Source organism: Mus pahari, chromosome 10 (genome assembly GCF_900095145.1).
Source record: "Mus pahari chromosome 10, PAHARI_EIJ_v1.1, whole genome shotgun sequence".
Taxonomy (NCBI): Eukaryota; Metazoa; Chordata; class Mammalia; order Rodentia; family Muridae; genus Mus; species Mus pahari.
Window position 1 is genome coordinate 42,977,299 of NC_034599.1, and position 15,457 is coordinate 42,992,755.

A 15,457-nucleotide genomic window follows, 5' to 3' on the forward strand; every position below is an offset into this window, starting at 1 on the left:
ACTGAATTCAATTATAATGCAAGACAAACAGGTTAACACCGCCTTAAACAGCCCATCGATAAATTAGAGTAGGTGTTGCCCATTTAATGCTAAACTGTGATAATGAATAATGTTACCCACTCCCTGCTGTGCTGGGTAGAAAGTCCATCCTTTCCACATTAGGGATTAATGTTTCACACTTTCGGATCTTCCCCTGCCCTGCCCTGCCCCCACCTCCATTCCCTGGTGCCTGCCTCAGTTAATGACAGTTTCATAGGCAGCATATGGTATGCCGCCCTCCACCAGCAAAGTGGGATGCCCGGCTGAGCCTCCTTTGTAATCTACATTTAAAAAAAAGAGAGAGAGAGTTTGGGGGCCTAGTTCACTGATTTAATTATTGGCCAACTTGGGGGGGGGGCTTACCCGATTCTTTCTTGAACCCTTTTATTTACTTTTTGGGTGTTAATTTTATTGACAATAGATCCACACTACTTTTGAATTGTTTTATCAATTACATCTGCTGTTTCTCAGTGACAGCTGGTGGTTATTGCCACCCATGTGGAATAGAATAGCTTTAAGCATATTTATCCTTCTACTTTATTTTAAAACTTTAACAAAAATGTCTCCAACTGCCCCCTCCCCCTAGCACGGAGGAGCCTCTGGGAACTGTTCAGTGGAGTGCGGTGGTAAATAGTGTGCCAGAGAATGGCCCTCAGCAGTGGCAGGGCAGCCCATCCATCTTCAGCTTTGAACGCAGGGTACCAGCAAGGCATTCCAGCTCTGCTTTCTTGTTACTCTCAAAAAGTGATCTGGAAAACTCCTCCATGCCCTTCACAAGTCACAGAAACACACTGGGAGGGGCAGGCTTCTGCCTGACTTCCACGCCTCCTGACCCCTGCGTAGGTGCTGGGAGCAATCCCAGTGAACCAGCTCCTGGGTCCCCAGGTGGATTACAGAAGGAGCTTGAGCTTTACCTCCCAACCCAAATCTCCAGGGATTCTCAGGCAGGGTGCAGTATATGGACTCATGCATGCGTGCATCCCCGCACAGGTGAACACATTTGTGCATACAAGCACGTACACAGCCACTCAGTAGCCGCTGCATTTTGGAGGAACTCTTCAGTTAGTAAGCACCACAGGATGCGTGACCCTGCTTTGGAAAACAGGCTGTTGAATTTCCTTGATAGACAAGATGTCAGGAGGAGAAGGAAAGAAAGAGTTTTCCATTAAGCAATACCCCTGGCCCTCCTATATACCACCTAATGTTTTATTCCACAAAAGCATTTGAGCACCATGTGCTTGGTTCTGGGCTAGGCCCTACTAAACGGTGATAAATAAGACCCAGTAGGAGTTGGACCAGCCTTGGATCTCCCAGGCCCACCCTGCCACCCCGTGATAACTTTCCATTGGGGGACACAGACTGCTTACCTAAGTTGATTGTGGCTATGGAAAAGAAACACCAAGTAGTTAGAGATGAAGAGCTGAGACAGGAGAAGGTGGAGGCCAGAGCAGGCACAGGAAGGCCTGGTGGATGAGATGAGCCATAGCTGCAGGGGATCCCTGAGAAATTAGTGCAGGTTGGTTAGGGAGGGTTGATCATAAGTGAGGAATGCAGGCAGCCATAGGGGCCCACGCAGTTTACACGCACAGAGTTTAAATTCAGGGTTCCCAGCCTCTGAGATCACCACAGCCCCCTTTACTCAGCAGTCTCACAAGGATACAGCTCCTCTTGGCCCTTCTTCATCCATTTTAGGGTGGGCATCAGGGAACGTGCAGGGGAAAGCTGGGCTCTGAGCAGCCTGTCAGCTACACAGCCACGGGTGCTAACTGACACTATTTCAGTCATTAAATTAAGCCCCTTCCCCTGCAGAGAAGACCCATCCTGCCCTGCCCTGGTATTTCCAGTGCAGCTGCCCCATAGACTTCCCTAAATGATGAGATTCATTTCCCCCTGAGGTGACCCTAAATGCCGTTATAAACCAGTGCTTGGGAAATTTCAGTCTTTAAATTTTAAGTTGTGCTTCCTGGTGCATAACTGTAGCATCAGTGTTTGGGGGCTGAAACAGAAGGATCTTAAGTTGAGTGTAAATCAGATCTTTGAGAGATCTCAGGAAGCCCGTGATCAGTGACTTTCCCATAATCCAACATGCCACTGTTTTAACCATGGAGAGCAAGGTGGTCATGGCCGAGTAGACTAAAGCTTTCCTTCAGACTACAAAGTCGCCAGCCACAGTGCGAAGTGTGAGTTCCAGTTCCACAGGTTGGACACTGCTTTGGGGTGACTTCACCACATTCATGATTCCATCTCCTCACACCCCTAAATGCCTGAGGCCCCCCGAAGCATCTATAGAGACAGATTCTAGTGGGAATGCCGGTTACACTCTGTCCTCTTTACCAGGTTCCTATAAGGAAAACCCCAGTGTCGTCCTCGGTGCCTCCCCTTTGCTTAAAATGGAGAGGGCGATCCCACTGTCAGTGTCCTGTTACAAGATGAGGAGTGGTCCAGGGTCCCTCTGAAGATGCTAAACACCTTGGGATTGGCACGGCTTCATGAAGCCATTTCTGCTGATGGTTAAATTAACTAAACCAAGTGGCTGGAGAAGGGAGAGACACCAACATTTTCTAAGACTGGTCCTGACTTTTAGCTGTGGAGGGTTTAACATTCTTCTGGTCCTCAAATGGTATACCTGAACCATAACGTGCATCCGGTGGCCTGGTGCTTCCTTAATCACCATGGAGGACAGCAAAACCTCAGCTACAGCACGTGCCAGTTCTGTAGAAGTGAAATGACAGCTTGGTCACCCTTGTTCCTAAAGAGCTGACAAACATTGGCCTAGGATAAGAACCAAAAAGCTCTTCCTCAGATTTTTATAGAGCAGACTGATTGATGCTCAGCAGACATCAAGTCCCAACAGCCTGTTCTAGCCCCTGACAGCAACCCTGGCAGACTCGCATTGGGGCCAATGTCTGCAGGCAATTGTCCTGCCTGAAGTCCCACAGGATAGAATGAAGTTCAGTTTCTGGCCCAGGTCTGATGGCAAATGGGCTCCTATCCCATCCCTTGTGCCTAGGCACTGGGGGGCAGGGAGTGCCTGAGTCCTGGTCACTGAGAGTGTACAGCCAGTGTCTGTGCACAGTTGTCATTTAAGTGAGCCTATGCTGAGATCCAGGGTACACACTGAGGACGACCTCGAGTTTTCTTTGCAGTGACCTCGCACAGCCCCTCTAAATGTCAGAATAGCAGCATGCCATTGCTAGAATGGAACGCAGCTGATGGCTGATGGTGGCCGCCTGGCATGCTCTATGGGAATCTTCATGATTTTCTTGCCTCCGTTGATGCCTTCCCTTCCCTTCTCTGAGAAGATGGAAAGGGAAGGTTATGCTGCATAAAGGCTAGTGTGCTCCAATATATATTAACATCTTAATGGGAAAGCTGTGCATGTACTGTATACATTTACTGCTCTCTGACAAGAGGGAATTAAATGTCAGAAGGATTTGTAGCATCTATAATTGAATTGGTGCTGAGAAAAGCAAATCTTAAAAGAAGAATAACATATTAGGATTAGCAAACAACGTGGCGTTTTGTCAGCGCTTGCCACTCAGTGTGTTCCCCTCCAGTAATAAAGCTGTGCTTTTAAAGCACGTGCTTAGCTCGGTTGCCTTAGGTGAGAGCTACCATAGGTAATGAGAACAGGTAGCTTTACCGCTCAAATAGCGCTGTGTGTGTGTGTGTGTGTGTGTGTGTGTGTGTGTTTTCGAGGTTTTGCTTTGTTTTACATTTTTTGCTTTAGCTTTGGGATGTGTACCACCAGCCTCCCCTCCCTCATCCTGAGCAAGAAGTAGCAAGTGACATCACAGTCATTAAGCCTTTTCTGAGATAGACTAATCCGTCCAGCTCTAGGAAGCCAGAGGCGGCATTTCCATCATAAACACCAATTCTAAGAGTTTTTAATTAAACCGACTTGTCCAGAGAGACCTCCGCTGCACCAAGCGACAGAACTGCTGCAAAATGTCAGCCTCAGCTCAGGCTCCAGTCACCCCTGGGCAGGAGAGGCCCCTGTGGGACTGGGGGAGTCCTAGAACTGCCCCACTTTAAATTAAACCGAAGAGAACAGATCAGTGGGTGCTAGAGCAGTGTCTAGCCTGCCGCAAGGAAGTCCGAGATGTGAAGGTACAGCAGTGCAGTTATGGTCATGATGCCTGACACTGCATGCTTACACTCCACAGCAGGGGGCTCAGTAAGTATCCTTTAGATTCTGCACCCTGGGTTTCTGGATGGGCGGCCTGAGGTTGCCATGAGGGCTCTGCTCTGTGAGTCCCTCTGCCAGTCCTTCCTTGTCAGAAGCTTGTCAAGGACATCCTAGCCATTCCCTGGCTACCCATCGATCCCTGCTTTGGCAGCACAGCCAGCAAGGCTTATGCCAGATCCACGATCATGGCATTCTCCTGGCAGTTCGTGTGCCACATCTCCTGCCAGGCGGTAAGGTAGCCATAGAAACCTGCCCCTTCGCAGACGCCTGATCCTCCACACAGGCAGCAGAGGCTGGGGAGTGCTGTGTGAAGGAAATGCTCCATTTTAAGTGTTTAAGGAGTGAATGCAAGGAGAGAAAGCGAGAGATGAAGGGGTAGGGAGGACCTGGAAGTCCAGTCTGGCCTTCAGAGCTGTCCCCATTCACATGGCCTTTAGGTCCTGTCAACCGCAGAACCGCAAAAAGCTGGCAGGTTAGGACATCCCTGGGATTTCGATGAAAGGATTTGTTTATTTTTCATTCTTTTATTGTTATTCTGAGATGTCTAAGATACTAAAGCCAAGGCCAGGGTGTTTGACACTATGGTGGAGCGTTTTGTTTTGTTTTGTTTTGTTTGTTTTGTCTCATCTTGTCGCTAACTTGACATTCTGCAAGCAACTTAGAAACCTCACCTGCAACCACGTTGTTTCAGCTTCTTGCCAGAAGAAAAGCTAACTCACAGTTGTAAGCAACTCATGATGTATCTGTTACCCTTAGAACTAGACAAGTGGTGCAGGATGGGACGGAACAGGCAAACCAGAAGTTGTATTGCAACAAAGTGTTGTCTCGCCCAGTGTTCAGTGTTGTGCAGTTTAGACTTGCATCTACCTCACTCATTTATCTGAATTTGTGTATGGAGGTTCACTACACAAAGACCGTGGTTACCTGAAACTAGAGTGACTGTCTTTGTATATGCATGTACCACACGTGTATTTGACATTCCTCCCCAGGACAACAAAGGCACACCTTTATCCCAAAATAGAAACATGCTAACACTGGTGACTATATACGAGGAAGAACCGCAGCCCCTTAGGAAGCAAGAAAGCAAGACTGCGCAAGCCCTAGAGGCTCCCCTCTGCCTGAAATTAGGCTCCTTTCTAAGAGCTTTACACCCCCAAGGTCACTTCTCACCTGAGAAGCTGCAGCAACACAAACAGCAAAGGGCACAGGACCCACATGGATGCATGGACTCCCTCAGAGGAACAAGACCTTCCACTGATGGGGACGGACGGACGCCCATGGCCTTTCCACCTAGTAATGTCTCAAGACCCAGCCTTAATTCTCACCTTGTGAGCAGGGCAGGCGAGATGGAGGCTGGCAGACTTTACCAGGGATCCTCCCACCGTCTCCTGTTTCAATCCAACGCCTGTCGGCCAACTGCATCCCCCTGGCATCACATGCTGCTGCTCTCTGTAACCAGCAAGGTGCCAGCTGCAGGTATGGGTGCTGCTCACCCGGTAGCAGGTGACCAGCATCACCCCTACCACTCACTTTGGGCCAGTCCACAGCACCGTTGGAATCGCCTCGCATCCCACAAGAGGAAACAGAAGAGACAATGAGAAACAGCTGCTCTCCCCAGGGGAAGCCAGACCATGACAGGCACTTAGGAACAGTCACGGCTCTATTACTACCTCCCATGGTCAGCCAGGGGTGGGAGTCGGGTGGAGGAGAGGTGGGAAAAGGCGACGAGGATCTCATAACCAGCAGTGTTCCCTGTAAATTACACGTCAGTTACCCTCTGTGTCCATCTGCTGTAATTGAAGGTAGGAAAAGTGTCTTGATGATTAACTAGTGGTGGTAAACTTTCTGATCAAAGTGAATATAGAGAGATTACGCTTATAAATAAGTATCTGAAAAGTGTGTGTGTGTCCTTGAGGGTAGGGAAGATAAACAGGTATTTAATGTGGACTGTGTACAGGGGACTAAGCTAGACTGAGCACATTTGGAGGGCACAGGCCAGGTGAGTAGTTGAGCTCATGTAAGGAATCCCACAGATGACAGTTTTTAACCCTTGTTTTATTTTGAGGAGGTTTACAGTCCTCCCATATTCTTCCCCTTCCCCCACTTACCCCCCCCCCAAAAAAGCTCAAACATACCACCACGTCTCTCCGGAGATGGAGAAATTGGTCTTTTAATAGTGGACAGGAATTGCCTGCCTCCAGTGGCTGGGGACTGTCTTAAACAGCTTCTAGAAACATCCATGTACTCATGTCCTCTTACATGGCTCCTCCCCCTCTTCCTTGCCTCGTGTAGCTGTCTTCCCTCTTCTCCATCACGGTCCCAAGTCTAAGACACTCAGCGTTTGTTAAAATACAGTCAAACTTCAATCGGTTTGAAGCAACTGAAGATGAGTTATTTCATTCCCACAAGGGCAGGTTTTGCTATTACTCAGTCCCTGTGAGAACATTTAGGTGGTTTTGCGGTGGGCTGTGTCTCCACAATGTAGAGAGTTCTCCAACAGCAAGCACCAGGACCAGGACCACCCTGTGATGCCTCTCCATCAGCAGCTTGACTGGCTCTAGGAGCACCGTGGAAACACACTCAAGGATGTGTCTGCGATGATATCTCCAGAAAGATTTAACTGAAAGGAGAGGCCCAATCCTAAATGTGGGTGGCACCAGTCCATGGACCAGACTCAAGACCAACAGAAAGAAAAAAGCAAGCCAAGGACCAGTGTCTGCTTCCTGCTTCCCAACTGGCGATGCCGTGTGACCACCTTCCCTCCTTGTCATGATGGACTCTGTCTTCAAAATGGGAACCAAAGCAAGCCCTCCGTTACATTATTTAAGGCCAGGGTTTTGTCCCTGAACAAGAACAGTAATTAATGTGCGCACGCGCGCGCGCGCGCACGCACACACACAAACACACACACACACACACGGTCCTTCCCACCAACAAGCTGTTTCTTAAAAGGCAAAACGTTTCCATGATCACCTTCTGCTCCGTGGAAAGGACTTGAGGACAGCAGAGGCTGCATTGTCTGCAGTCAGCAACACTTGGGCTGAGACAGAAAGGAGATTCCCTCACCACCACATCTCAAGCGGAGCTTATTAGACACGTTGCTGAAGAGGCTTGCACATCACGGAGTAGACTAATTGGCTGCAGCACTCTGCCTCCAACCCAACTCCATCCTCCAATTAAACTCCCATCATCCTGTTGTCCGGGCGACCTGCTGCTGCCTCTGACTTGGCATTTCTGTTGGGGTTTGAGATTTGAGTTATTCTGTAGTCCTTCCAAAGCTAACTCCACGGAACACTTTAAATACTCCACGTTTTAATTGAAGCACTTTAATTAAAGCACTTTCCACAGAAGCCACAGTCACGAGTTATTTCGCCACATCCTTCCGTGTTTAGTCTCCAAGCAGAATTGGAAATATCGATAGAAAGTGTGAGTCCCGCGCTCCCGCTGAAAGCGGTGTATCAGGTTTCGGCTCAGAAGCCTACCATTACCTTTAGCTGTCACGGATCTGTACACTTGATCGATAAACTTCAAATATTATTAGAGGTGGAGGCTTCAGAGATTTGCTCTGTTCTTTGGAGAGAGACAGAGATAAATCTTTCTTAGAAATTGACTTGAATTTGCACTCCCGGTCTTCCCGGTGAAACGCATTTCTCTTAGGCATCCAGCAACTACAAGGGGGGCAGATTTATAGGCCATGTGCTTCATGTACTGAAAGATTTAAATGGTAAATCCTTCACATATGACTTCACAAATCATGTAAAGTTAAAAGATTTTTACCGTTTCTGTTGCTGCTGTGCTTAAATTGTAAGGTACAGCCAGTAAATCATTTTAATGGAGGTGTCGTACTTGACTCAATAAAAAAGAAAAAAAAAAAAAGACAATGGTTTAGCTTCCACTCCAAAATGTTAATGTATTAATCAACGGGAGAATAATTGTTTTTTACCCTGTTATAAATCTCAGGTGCCATTAGGATTTCAGCAAAGGGTGATGTAGCCACCACATTCCTAAATTACAGTTGTTTACCCTGCCATGCTTCCATCCTGCATCACCATAGCTCATTCTGGGTTCACTCTGAAGTTCTTCCCCAGGCAAAGAGCCAAAGGGGACAGACACCCTGAGGGAGTGAGGCTTATAAGAGAAAACTAATTACATTTTGAGGGGTTAAATAACATCAGAACTGTCTGTGGTGAGGGTCAAGCATTTCTTTCCATCATACAGTTTTCTCTTTTTTCTTTCTTTTTTCTTTTCCTTTTTTTTTTTTTTTTTTTTTTTAAAATTAGGTTTTCAGATCTTAAATCGAGGCTCTCTCCTCCCTCACACCTTGTAAATGTGGCGGGCATATTGTATGCCTTTAGTCTTCACAAGCCGGCCTTGCTTCCTTCCCTATGCCTGTTCTCCTAAGGAAGTGAGCTGTGGGTCCTCTGTCGTTCCCTCCCCTGCCCCCAGTTCCTGTGATAGCCTGAAAGTACCCTCCATGATGACCATAAATAGTTAGGCCACTCTCCTTAATTATTAGGAGCCAGAAGCCCCAGGATGTGTACAGTGGGCAGCAAGAGTAGGTGTGAACAGGCAGAATCCAGCACCTCCCACCTCCCCCTCCCACCCCCGCAGCTCCCTAAGCTTCCCCACCCCCATGCAGCAGCACTCCCATGCTGCCTCTAATGAAATGGCCTTGTGGGGGAGAACAGATCAATTCTGGACTGATCAGGTCAGTCTGTTCCCTCCTTGTAACTTGATCCATCTGGTTTGTTCTCTCTGACTCCTCCATTAAAAAAAAAAAAAAGAAGGTAACCTTCTGACCCTGGAGGCAGTGTCCCTGGGGCCCTTGGTGTCTTGTCACCCGTTCTACATCCCTGTTCCTCTTCTGATTTCAACAGATTCTCGAGCAGGTGAAGAGGGGACCATTGGGGCAGTGGACCACGCAGTGATTGGCGGCGTCGTGGCCGTGGTGGTGTTTGCCATGTTATGCTTGCTCATCATTCTGGGCCGCTATTTTGCCAGACATAAAGGTAAGCAGGGTGCTCTGGCGGGCTGGAGCAACATGTCACCACAGCCTTGGCTCTGGGGGGCAAGGGGGAGCTTCGCTGGAGCAACATGTCACCACAGCCCTGGCTGGGGGGGGTGCGGGGTGGGGGACTTCGCTGCTGGCATTAGTGGGCAGTTTGGTGTAAAGGACAGCACAGCCTATGTGGTTCCTAAAACTGGGAGAAGGGGATTGGGGCTGTGGAGAAACCTTAGCCAGGGCCGCTGAGGACTCTGCGGGAGGATTTGGATTCAGTACAAAGCTGTATAAGTCTGCGGTTCTCCAGTCTGCGCTTGGGAGTAGAGTCACAATGGTAAGGTCGGGGCTGGCGTGACAAGGAGCCTGAGGCCTGGAAGGATGTATGCAAGGCAAGCATAGCCACAGCCTGCTCGCTTCTCGCTTCCCCGGAGACAGGAGGACCTGCTTGCTGCCCCTGAACTCTGAGTAAGCTGGCCCCCAGAGCCAGAGTATTTCCCTCTCGATGTGCTATGCCCAGGCTTTGTTGGTTTTTTTTTTTTTTTAATCCTTTGCCTTAAAAGCCACATAAATATGTATTTTTTAAATTATCGGGGCAATTGATTTAAATTGCCATTAATCATCACACTTACCAACTGTGCAGACTAGATGGGCAATCATCTTTGGCAATGTTCTTCCCCTGCCTCATGCTGCTCTGGGCCTCTTCTCCCCTCCTGGTAATTTAGTCTTTCTCTTCTTTGTCGGCCCTTGTCTTTCTTGGTTGTTTTTCTCAAGCACTGTGCACTGAGCTTTGGGGCGGAGGGAGAGGGAGGTGTAGAGGCTTGCATACAGCTTGATTGTTACTTGGGTTCGGGGAAGGTCCCTGGAGCCCAGCAGTGAAGGTCCAGGGTACTTAACAAAAGCCTTTAGGATCCAGAAGTGTCTGTCTGAAGCACAGAACAGTTGGGGAGCCCTGGAGCTGTGTGGGTCAGGACCTCTGCCTTTCAGTGCTTAGCTTGGTAAAGCCAGAGAGTGGAGCAGAGTGTGCACAACATCTGTGGAGTATCAGGGGAAGGGGATACACGTGCAAGCTCTCTCTCTGCAAGAGAGAGAACATAGCGGGGAAACACTTGACCACCTGTTTGCTCAGTTTATCACTTTAAGATCTGAGAATTCAGCAAAACGTCTTAGGCTTTTTTTAAGTATAAGAATCATTAAAGTCAGAACGGAATGGTAAGAGGATGATCAGATCCCCCCAGGCAGTTTGAGTTCTACCTGCCTGCTACTCCAAGGTGAAGTCTTGTCTCTCTCCATGTACACGTTTGGGATGTGGTGATAGAAATGTCACCAGCTTGGTTAATGTTCTGTCTATTGTCATTATAAAGTGGCTGTGACAATTAGCAAATCCATGAATCCGGGTCCAGGCTCCAGTCACTTGGTGAGAAAGAACCCCTTGCTCATGAAGACAGATCCCAAGCCTCCATTGCAGCCCTTAAAAATGTCAAGTCACTTCCTCGGTCTGGAGCCCCTCTCTGAAATGGAAGGCCCAGGGAAAGCAGCCCTTACAGGAGCGAATCACAGTCTCCCGTGGGTAGCCAGTAGCGATTCATGAAGCCAGGGGACTATGGCTGGAGTAACTGGTTCAAGATGGCAGTAGAAGCATCTTTGGGGCCCTAATTCACTTATTGGCTAATTGCTCTTCCTTGCTTTGGTCTTTAACCATGTGCGAACATCTCTTGTCATCGGCCTTTGGTGTTCATTGTTAATGCGGTAGTCAGCAGCTCTCCAGCTTTCTGCGTTTTAGCCCCACTCACGCCTTCTTCTCTGGTCATAATCACTGCTCTAATGTCTCGTTTGCTGAATTACATCGCAGCGGCTCAGTTGGAGTGGTTACCTTTGGAGCCCGGGATCCCCATCTGTCTCACCCACCCCGCTCTCTTCTTCCTATTGTTTTTTTCCCCCCTCTGCTGCCTGCACACCACTTCGGCTGATGATGGCCATAAAGCACCTTGCCATCTCTGTACCACTTCTCACAGAGGCCACCAGAGAGTCACAGTGCTTTACCCCTTCATCTTTCAGGTACATACTTCACTCATGAAGCCAAAGGAGCCGATGACGCAGCAGACGCAGACACAGCTATAATCAATGCAGAAGGAGGACAGAACAACTCGGAAGAAAAGAAAGAGTACTTCATCTAGATCAGCCTTTTTGTTCCAATGAGGTGTCCAACTGGCCTGTTTAGATGATAAAGAGACAGTGATACTGGAACTTGCGAGAAGCTCGTGTGGTTTTTTTGTTTTTTTTTTTTAATGAATGGGTGGAGAGATGCGAGACTGGGAAGGCTTGGGATTTGCAATGTACAAACAAAAACAAAGAATGTTCTTTGAAAGTGCGCTCTGCTGTTTGACACCTCTTTTTAATCTGGTTTTAATTTGGTTTGGGTTTTGGGTTTTTTGTTTTTTGTTTTTTGTTTTTTTCTTATTTTCATTTATATCTCTTCCTACCAAGTCAAACTTGGGCACTTGGATTTGGTTTCGGTAGATTGCAGAAAATTCTGTGCCTTGTTTTTCATTCGTTTGTTGTGTTTCTTCCCTCTTGCCCATTTGTTTTTCCCCCCTCCCAAACCTCCCATTTTTTTGGAATTGACCTGCTGGGATTCCTAAGGCTCTCCCGTCACCAGTTTCTTTTATTTGTGTTAACAGTGACTGCTTTCTGTTCCAAATTCAGTTCCATAAAAGGAAAACCAGCACAGTTTAGATTTCATAGTTCAGAATTTAGTGTCTCCATGACGCATCCTTCTCTGTTGTCGTAAAGATTTGGGTGAAGAAAAAAAAAAAAAAGAAAAAAAAGAAAAAAAAAAAGAAAACACTGAAAACTCTTTGCTGCTGCCCATGTCTTAAATACGTAGAGCAGCGAAGACTAGAAACGTAGACTGTGACACAGACGCTGTCGTCTGCCGTGGATCTTCATTACTGTACAGGGTTATCTGCAAGTGAGGTGTGTCGCAATAAGATTGAATCTGTCGTTAATTCTTTATCTGTAGGCGGCTCAGTATAGATTACCCCACGCTGTGCAGAAAGTTTTTAGAGTGGAAAGGTCTCCTCCTTCCTCGTTGCCCTAAACAGACCCGACAGGTGAGGTCTGTCCGTTTTATGTAAGTGGACAAATTTGCGATGCCACAGGAGGGGAAGCAGGGAGGGGGTACGGCAGTTCTGCTCTGATTATTTCTACTCTCAACAGTTCCATCCTCCTTTCCCAATTGGCCTTACTGCTCACTAAGGCAGGAGAGGGCAAGTCCGTGTGCTGTGTGAGTGACTGGAGGGGACGGGCTTTGTTTAGTTTTTTTTTTACCCCACTTTGGTTTTGGTTCTGGGTTGTTTTATTTTGTTTTTTCCTTTGTGCTTATTAAGGATGGCAGTGGGCTGTGTCCTGTGTGTACTGTATGTTACAGGCACCGTCCTGCTGGGACGCTTGTCCTGCTGGCATTCCCAGCTCCCCCCCCCCCCCACTCTGCTCTCATTCCTTCAGATTTGGCTTGACAAAAGCAGGAGGTACAAAAGAAGGGCCAGTATTGTTCTGGAAAGGTCAGAGCCGAGGTGGGAAAGCCACATATAGGGATTTCCAGTTACTTAATCAAAACTCAAAACATGAGTGTTTCTGTCTTTCGTGCACTAGGCCTGGCCTCTTTCCTTAGCCTTAAGAACCATCTGCCAAAAACTCCTCATCTCGCATGATGGCAGCCAGAGCGCATAGCTACTAAAATAAGTTTCCGTGAACATATCTTATGCTGGAGCCTGGGGGAAGATAGAGGAGCGAAGGAACCCTTCACATTCTCTAAAGCTAAGTGGGGGTTTACAGAAGTGCTGAGGTCATCTAGCAGTAGTTCTGAAGGACAGAACCTAAACTCTTACCACATGTGTCGGTAAGCTCCAGACTCCAAAACAGCCCCTCTGGAAAGATGGCATCAGAAAAGATAGATCTATCTATATATATAAATATATAAATATATATTCTATAACATTTTCAGTCAGTACTTTTGCATTTTGCAAGGTGCATTTTTACTATTGTTACATTATGTGGAAAACTTACGCTGATTTATTTAAGGGGAAAAAAAGTGTCGACTCTGTTATTTGAAAACGTACTTCTTTTTCTTGTCTTTATTTTAACTTCTGATAGAACCACTGCAGTATGGGGGCCTTTTGGGAATGGACTGGTGTGTAAAGGAAAATTAATTACGGAGCAGTGTTTTGTTAACCCCTCTCCTGCCCCTGGGCACTTAACCAAGACAAAAAGCCACAAGGAACATCCCTTTTTCAAACATTTTATAACGTGCATCTATTCCGAGCCCTTAGCACCCATCCTGACCATAGTGACCATATCAAAGGGTGACAACCAGTTAGCATGTTGTTGAAAGGGTTTTTCAGCTGTTCTTTTTAGAAAAAAAAATATATAAAAAATATTAAAAAAAAAAAACAAAAAAACAAAAACAAACAAACACAAAAAAACTACCATTGTTCACAGAATTGGCATCTCATTTTCGGGACCGCCCATCTTTCTGTTTTGACAAGTGTACAGTAGTGCAGTGTTCTGATGTAACTTTATGGCTTACAATGTTGACATGTCTCAGGTTCCTGTGTTTCGATTGGTGTTTTTCCGTCTCAGGTAGATTGCAAAGTGTAGGCCCCACACATTGGAAAAATAATAATAATAATAATAAATAATAATAATAATAATAATAAAAAACAAAGCAAAAACAGGAAATTATGGATTTAGTTGTATATTGGTTTATGTATTTTTCTTAAGTATACAGTGCACTGTTTGAAATGTATTGTTGAGTATTACTTTGTACAGGTTGATCACTTTTTTTAGAGTGAAGAAAGAACAAACTTGGTTTTTTTGTGTTTTTTTAAAGGAGTATAAAATAATGAAGGATGTATAATTGATGCCAAATAAGCTTGTTCTTTAGTCACAATGACGTCTTGTTTCTCCCTCTAGGCCAGTTCTGTTTCTAAGGTGTACAAGGACCATGTTACAGTGTAAGAAACTCCACATCCGTGTGTTCCCATTCGCATTTTGTATTGGTTCATGTATACCATTTTTACAAAAAGAAAAAAGAAAAAAAAAGAAGTACTATAAAATATCTGTCTTCTTAATAAAAAAATTAATGTTACAAGTGATCCTTTAAATCTCTTTCTGGATTCTTAAAACACTTAAAGCTGGATTCCCAGCTTCCTCTCCTAGGACCTTATGTGGGGCCCAGAGAACTGGCAATGGTAGCTGGGAAGTGGCTGCGAGCTGGGTCTCTCTCTCTCTCTCTCTCTCTCTCTCTCTCTCTCTCTCTCTCTCTCTCTTTCTCTCTCCTCTCTCTCTCCTCTCTCCTTCTCACCCTTGTCCTATCCTCTTCTACCCTCACAGTAGACAGGAGAGTCCGGTGTTCTGCTGAACAGAGTTGCCTGCAGTGGGTGCGGTGCTTTGTGCAGGTGTGCGGGGCACGGTTGCCGGGGATGACACCTCCCATGGACATGTCCACCTCCACCCACCCACCCACCCACCCACCCACTTCCCTGTGTTACCTGCTCCACCCGCCTTTTTCTTTGGGATTCCGTGTCTTAACAATTCATACTGCCTTCTTCCTTTTAAAATTCTCTCCTTTCACAAAATGAAGAAGTGCGCTGCTGGGTCGGCTGCCTGCGGACTGCTGTTCTCACTTACCATTTAGGTCTTGGAGACTTCAGGCCCGGCCGGGTGGACAGGAGAGTAAGCAGCATGGTGTCACCATCCTTGCCTTGCAGGCGAAGTTAGCAGCGACCGCACTCGTGCACGAGCACAAACGTGGCCACCCCTAAGTGCCCTTTCTCACCGTTCACCCAGCTCTCGTTGAGTCCCCCCTTCTGTTTGTCAGGTAACCAGGAAGGTGTGGCAGGGAGAGGCAAGGTAAGCTCCAGGAAAGACAAAGGCCGGGCATCTCATTTGGGTCATGGTCTGGTCTCTGGTCTGTCTCTCGAGCAAGACATCACCAACAGCATCAGTTGTGCAGTCACTGAATGTCTGGCGTATCGACACTGTGGGGTTGTGGGGGACACCGACATGTGTAAGTGGCCGCAGGAGACTAAGGTACTGGTTACCTCAGTGAACTGACCTCGTTTGTAATTGCCACACCCTGGACAATACAGACCAGTAGGGATTTCTTGGGGAAGAGGAATGGGCAGAAGCTGGAAGAGCTCAGTGGAAGAGCCAGGAGCCTGGCTAGG

General features: G+C 47.1%; 1 protein-coding gene across 6 annotated transcripts in view; it reads left to right on the forward strand.

Annotated features, from left to right (window-relative positions):
- The window catches only part of Cadm1 (cell adhesion molecule 1), a 325,322-nt gene extending 311,002 nt beyond the window's left edge, over positions 1-14,320 (forward strand). For 5 of the 6 annotated variants that reach the window (XM_021207957.2, XM_021207962.2, XM_021207959.1 and 2 more), the window contains 2 exons: positions 9,106-9,237; positions 11,286-12,046. In XM_021207957.2, coding sequence (XP_021063616.1) covers positions 9,106-9,237; positions 11,286-11,404 — 251 coding nt within the window. In that variant the 3' untranslated portion in view covers positions 11,405-12,046. Of the gene's footprint in view, positions 1-9,105; positions 9,238-11,285 lie in introns of all 6 variants that reach the window. The other variant, XM_021207961.1, reaches the window with a different exon arrangement.
- Positions 14,321-15,457: the final 1,137 nt, after the last annotated feature.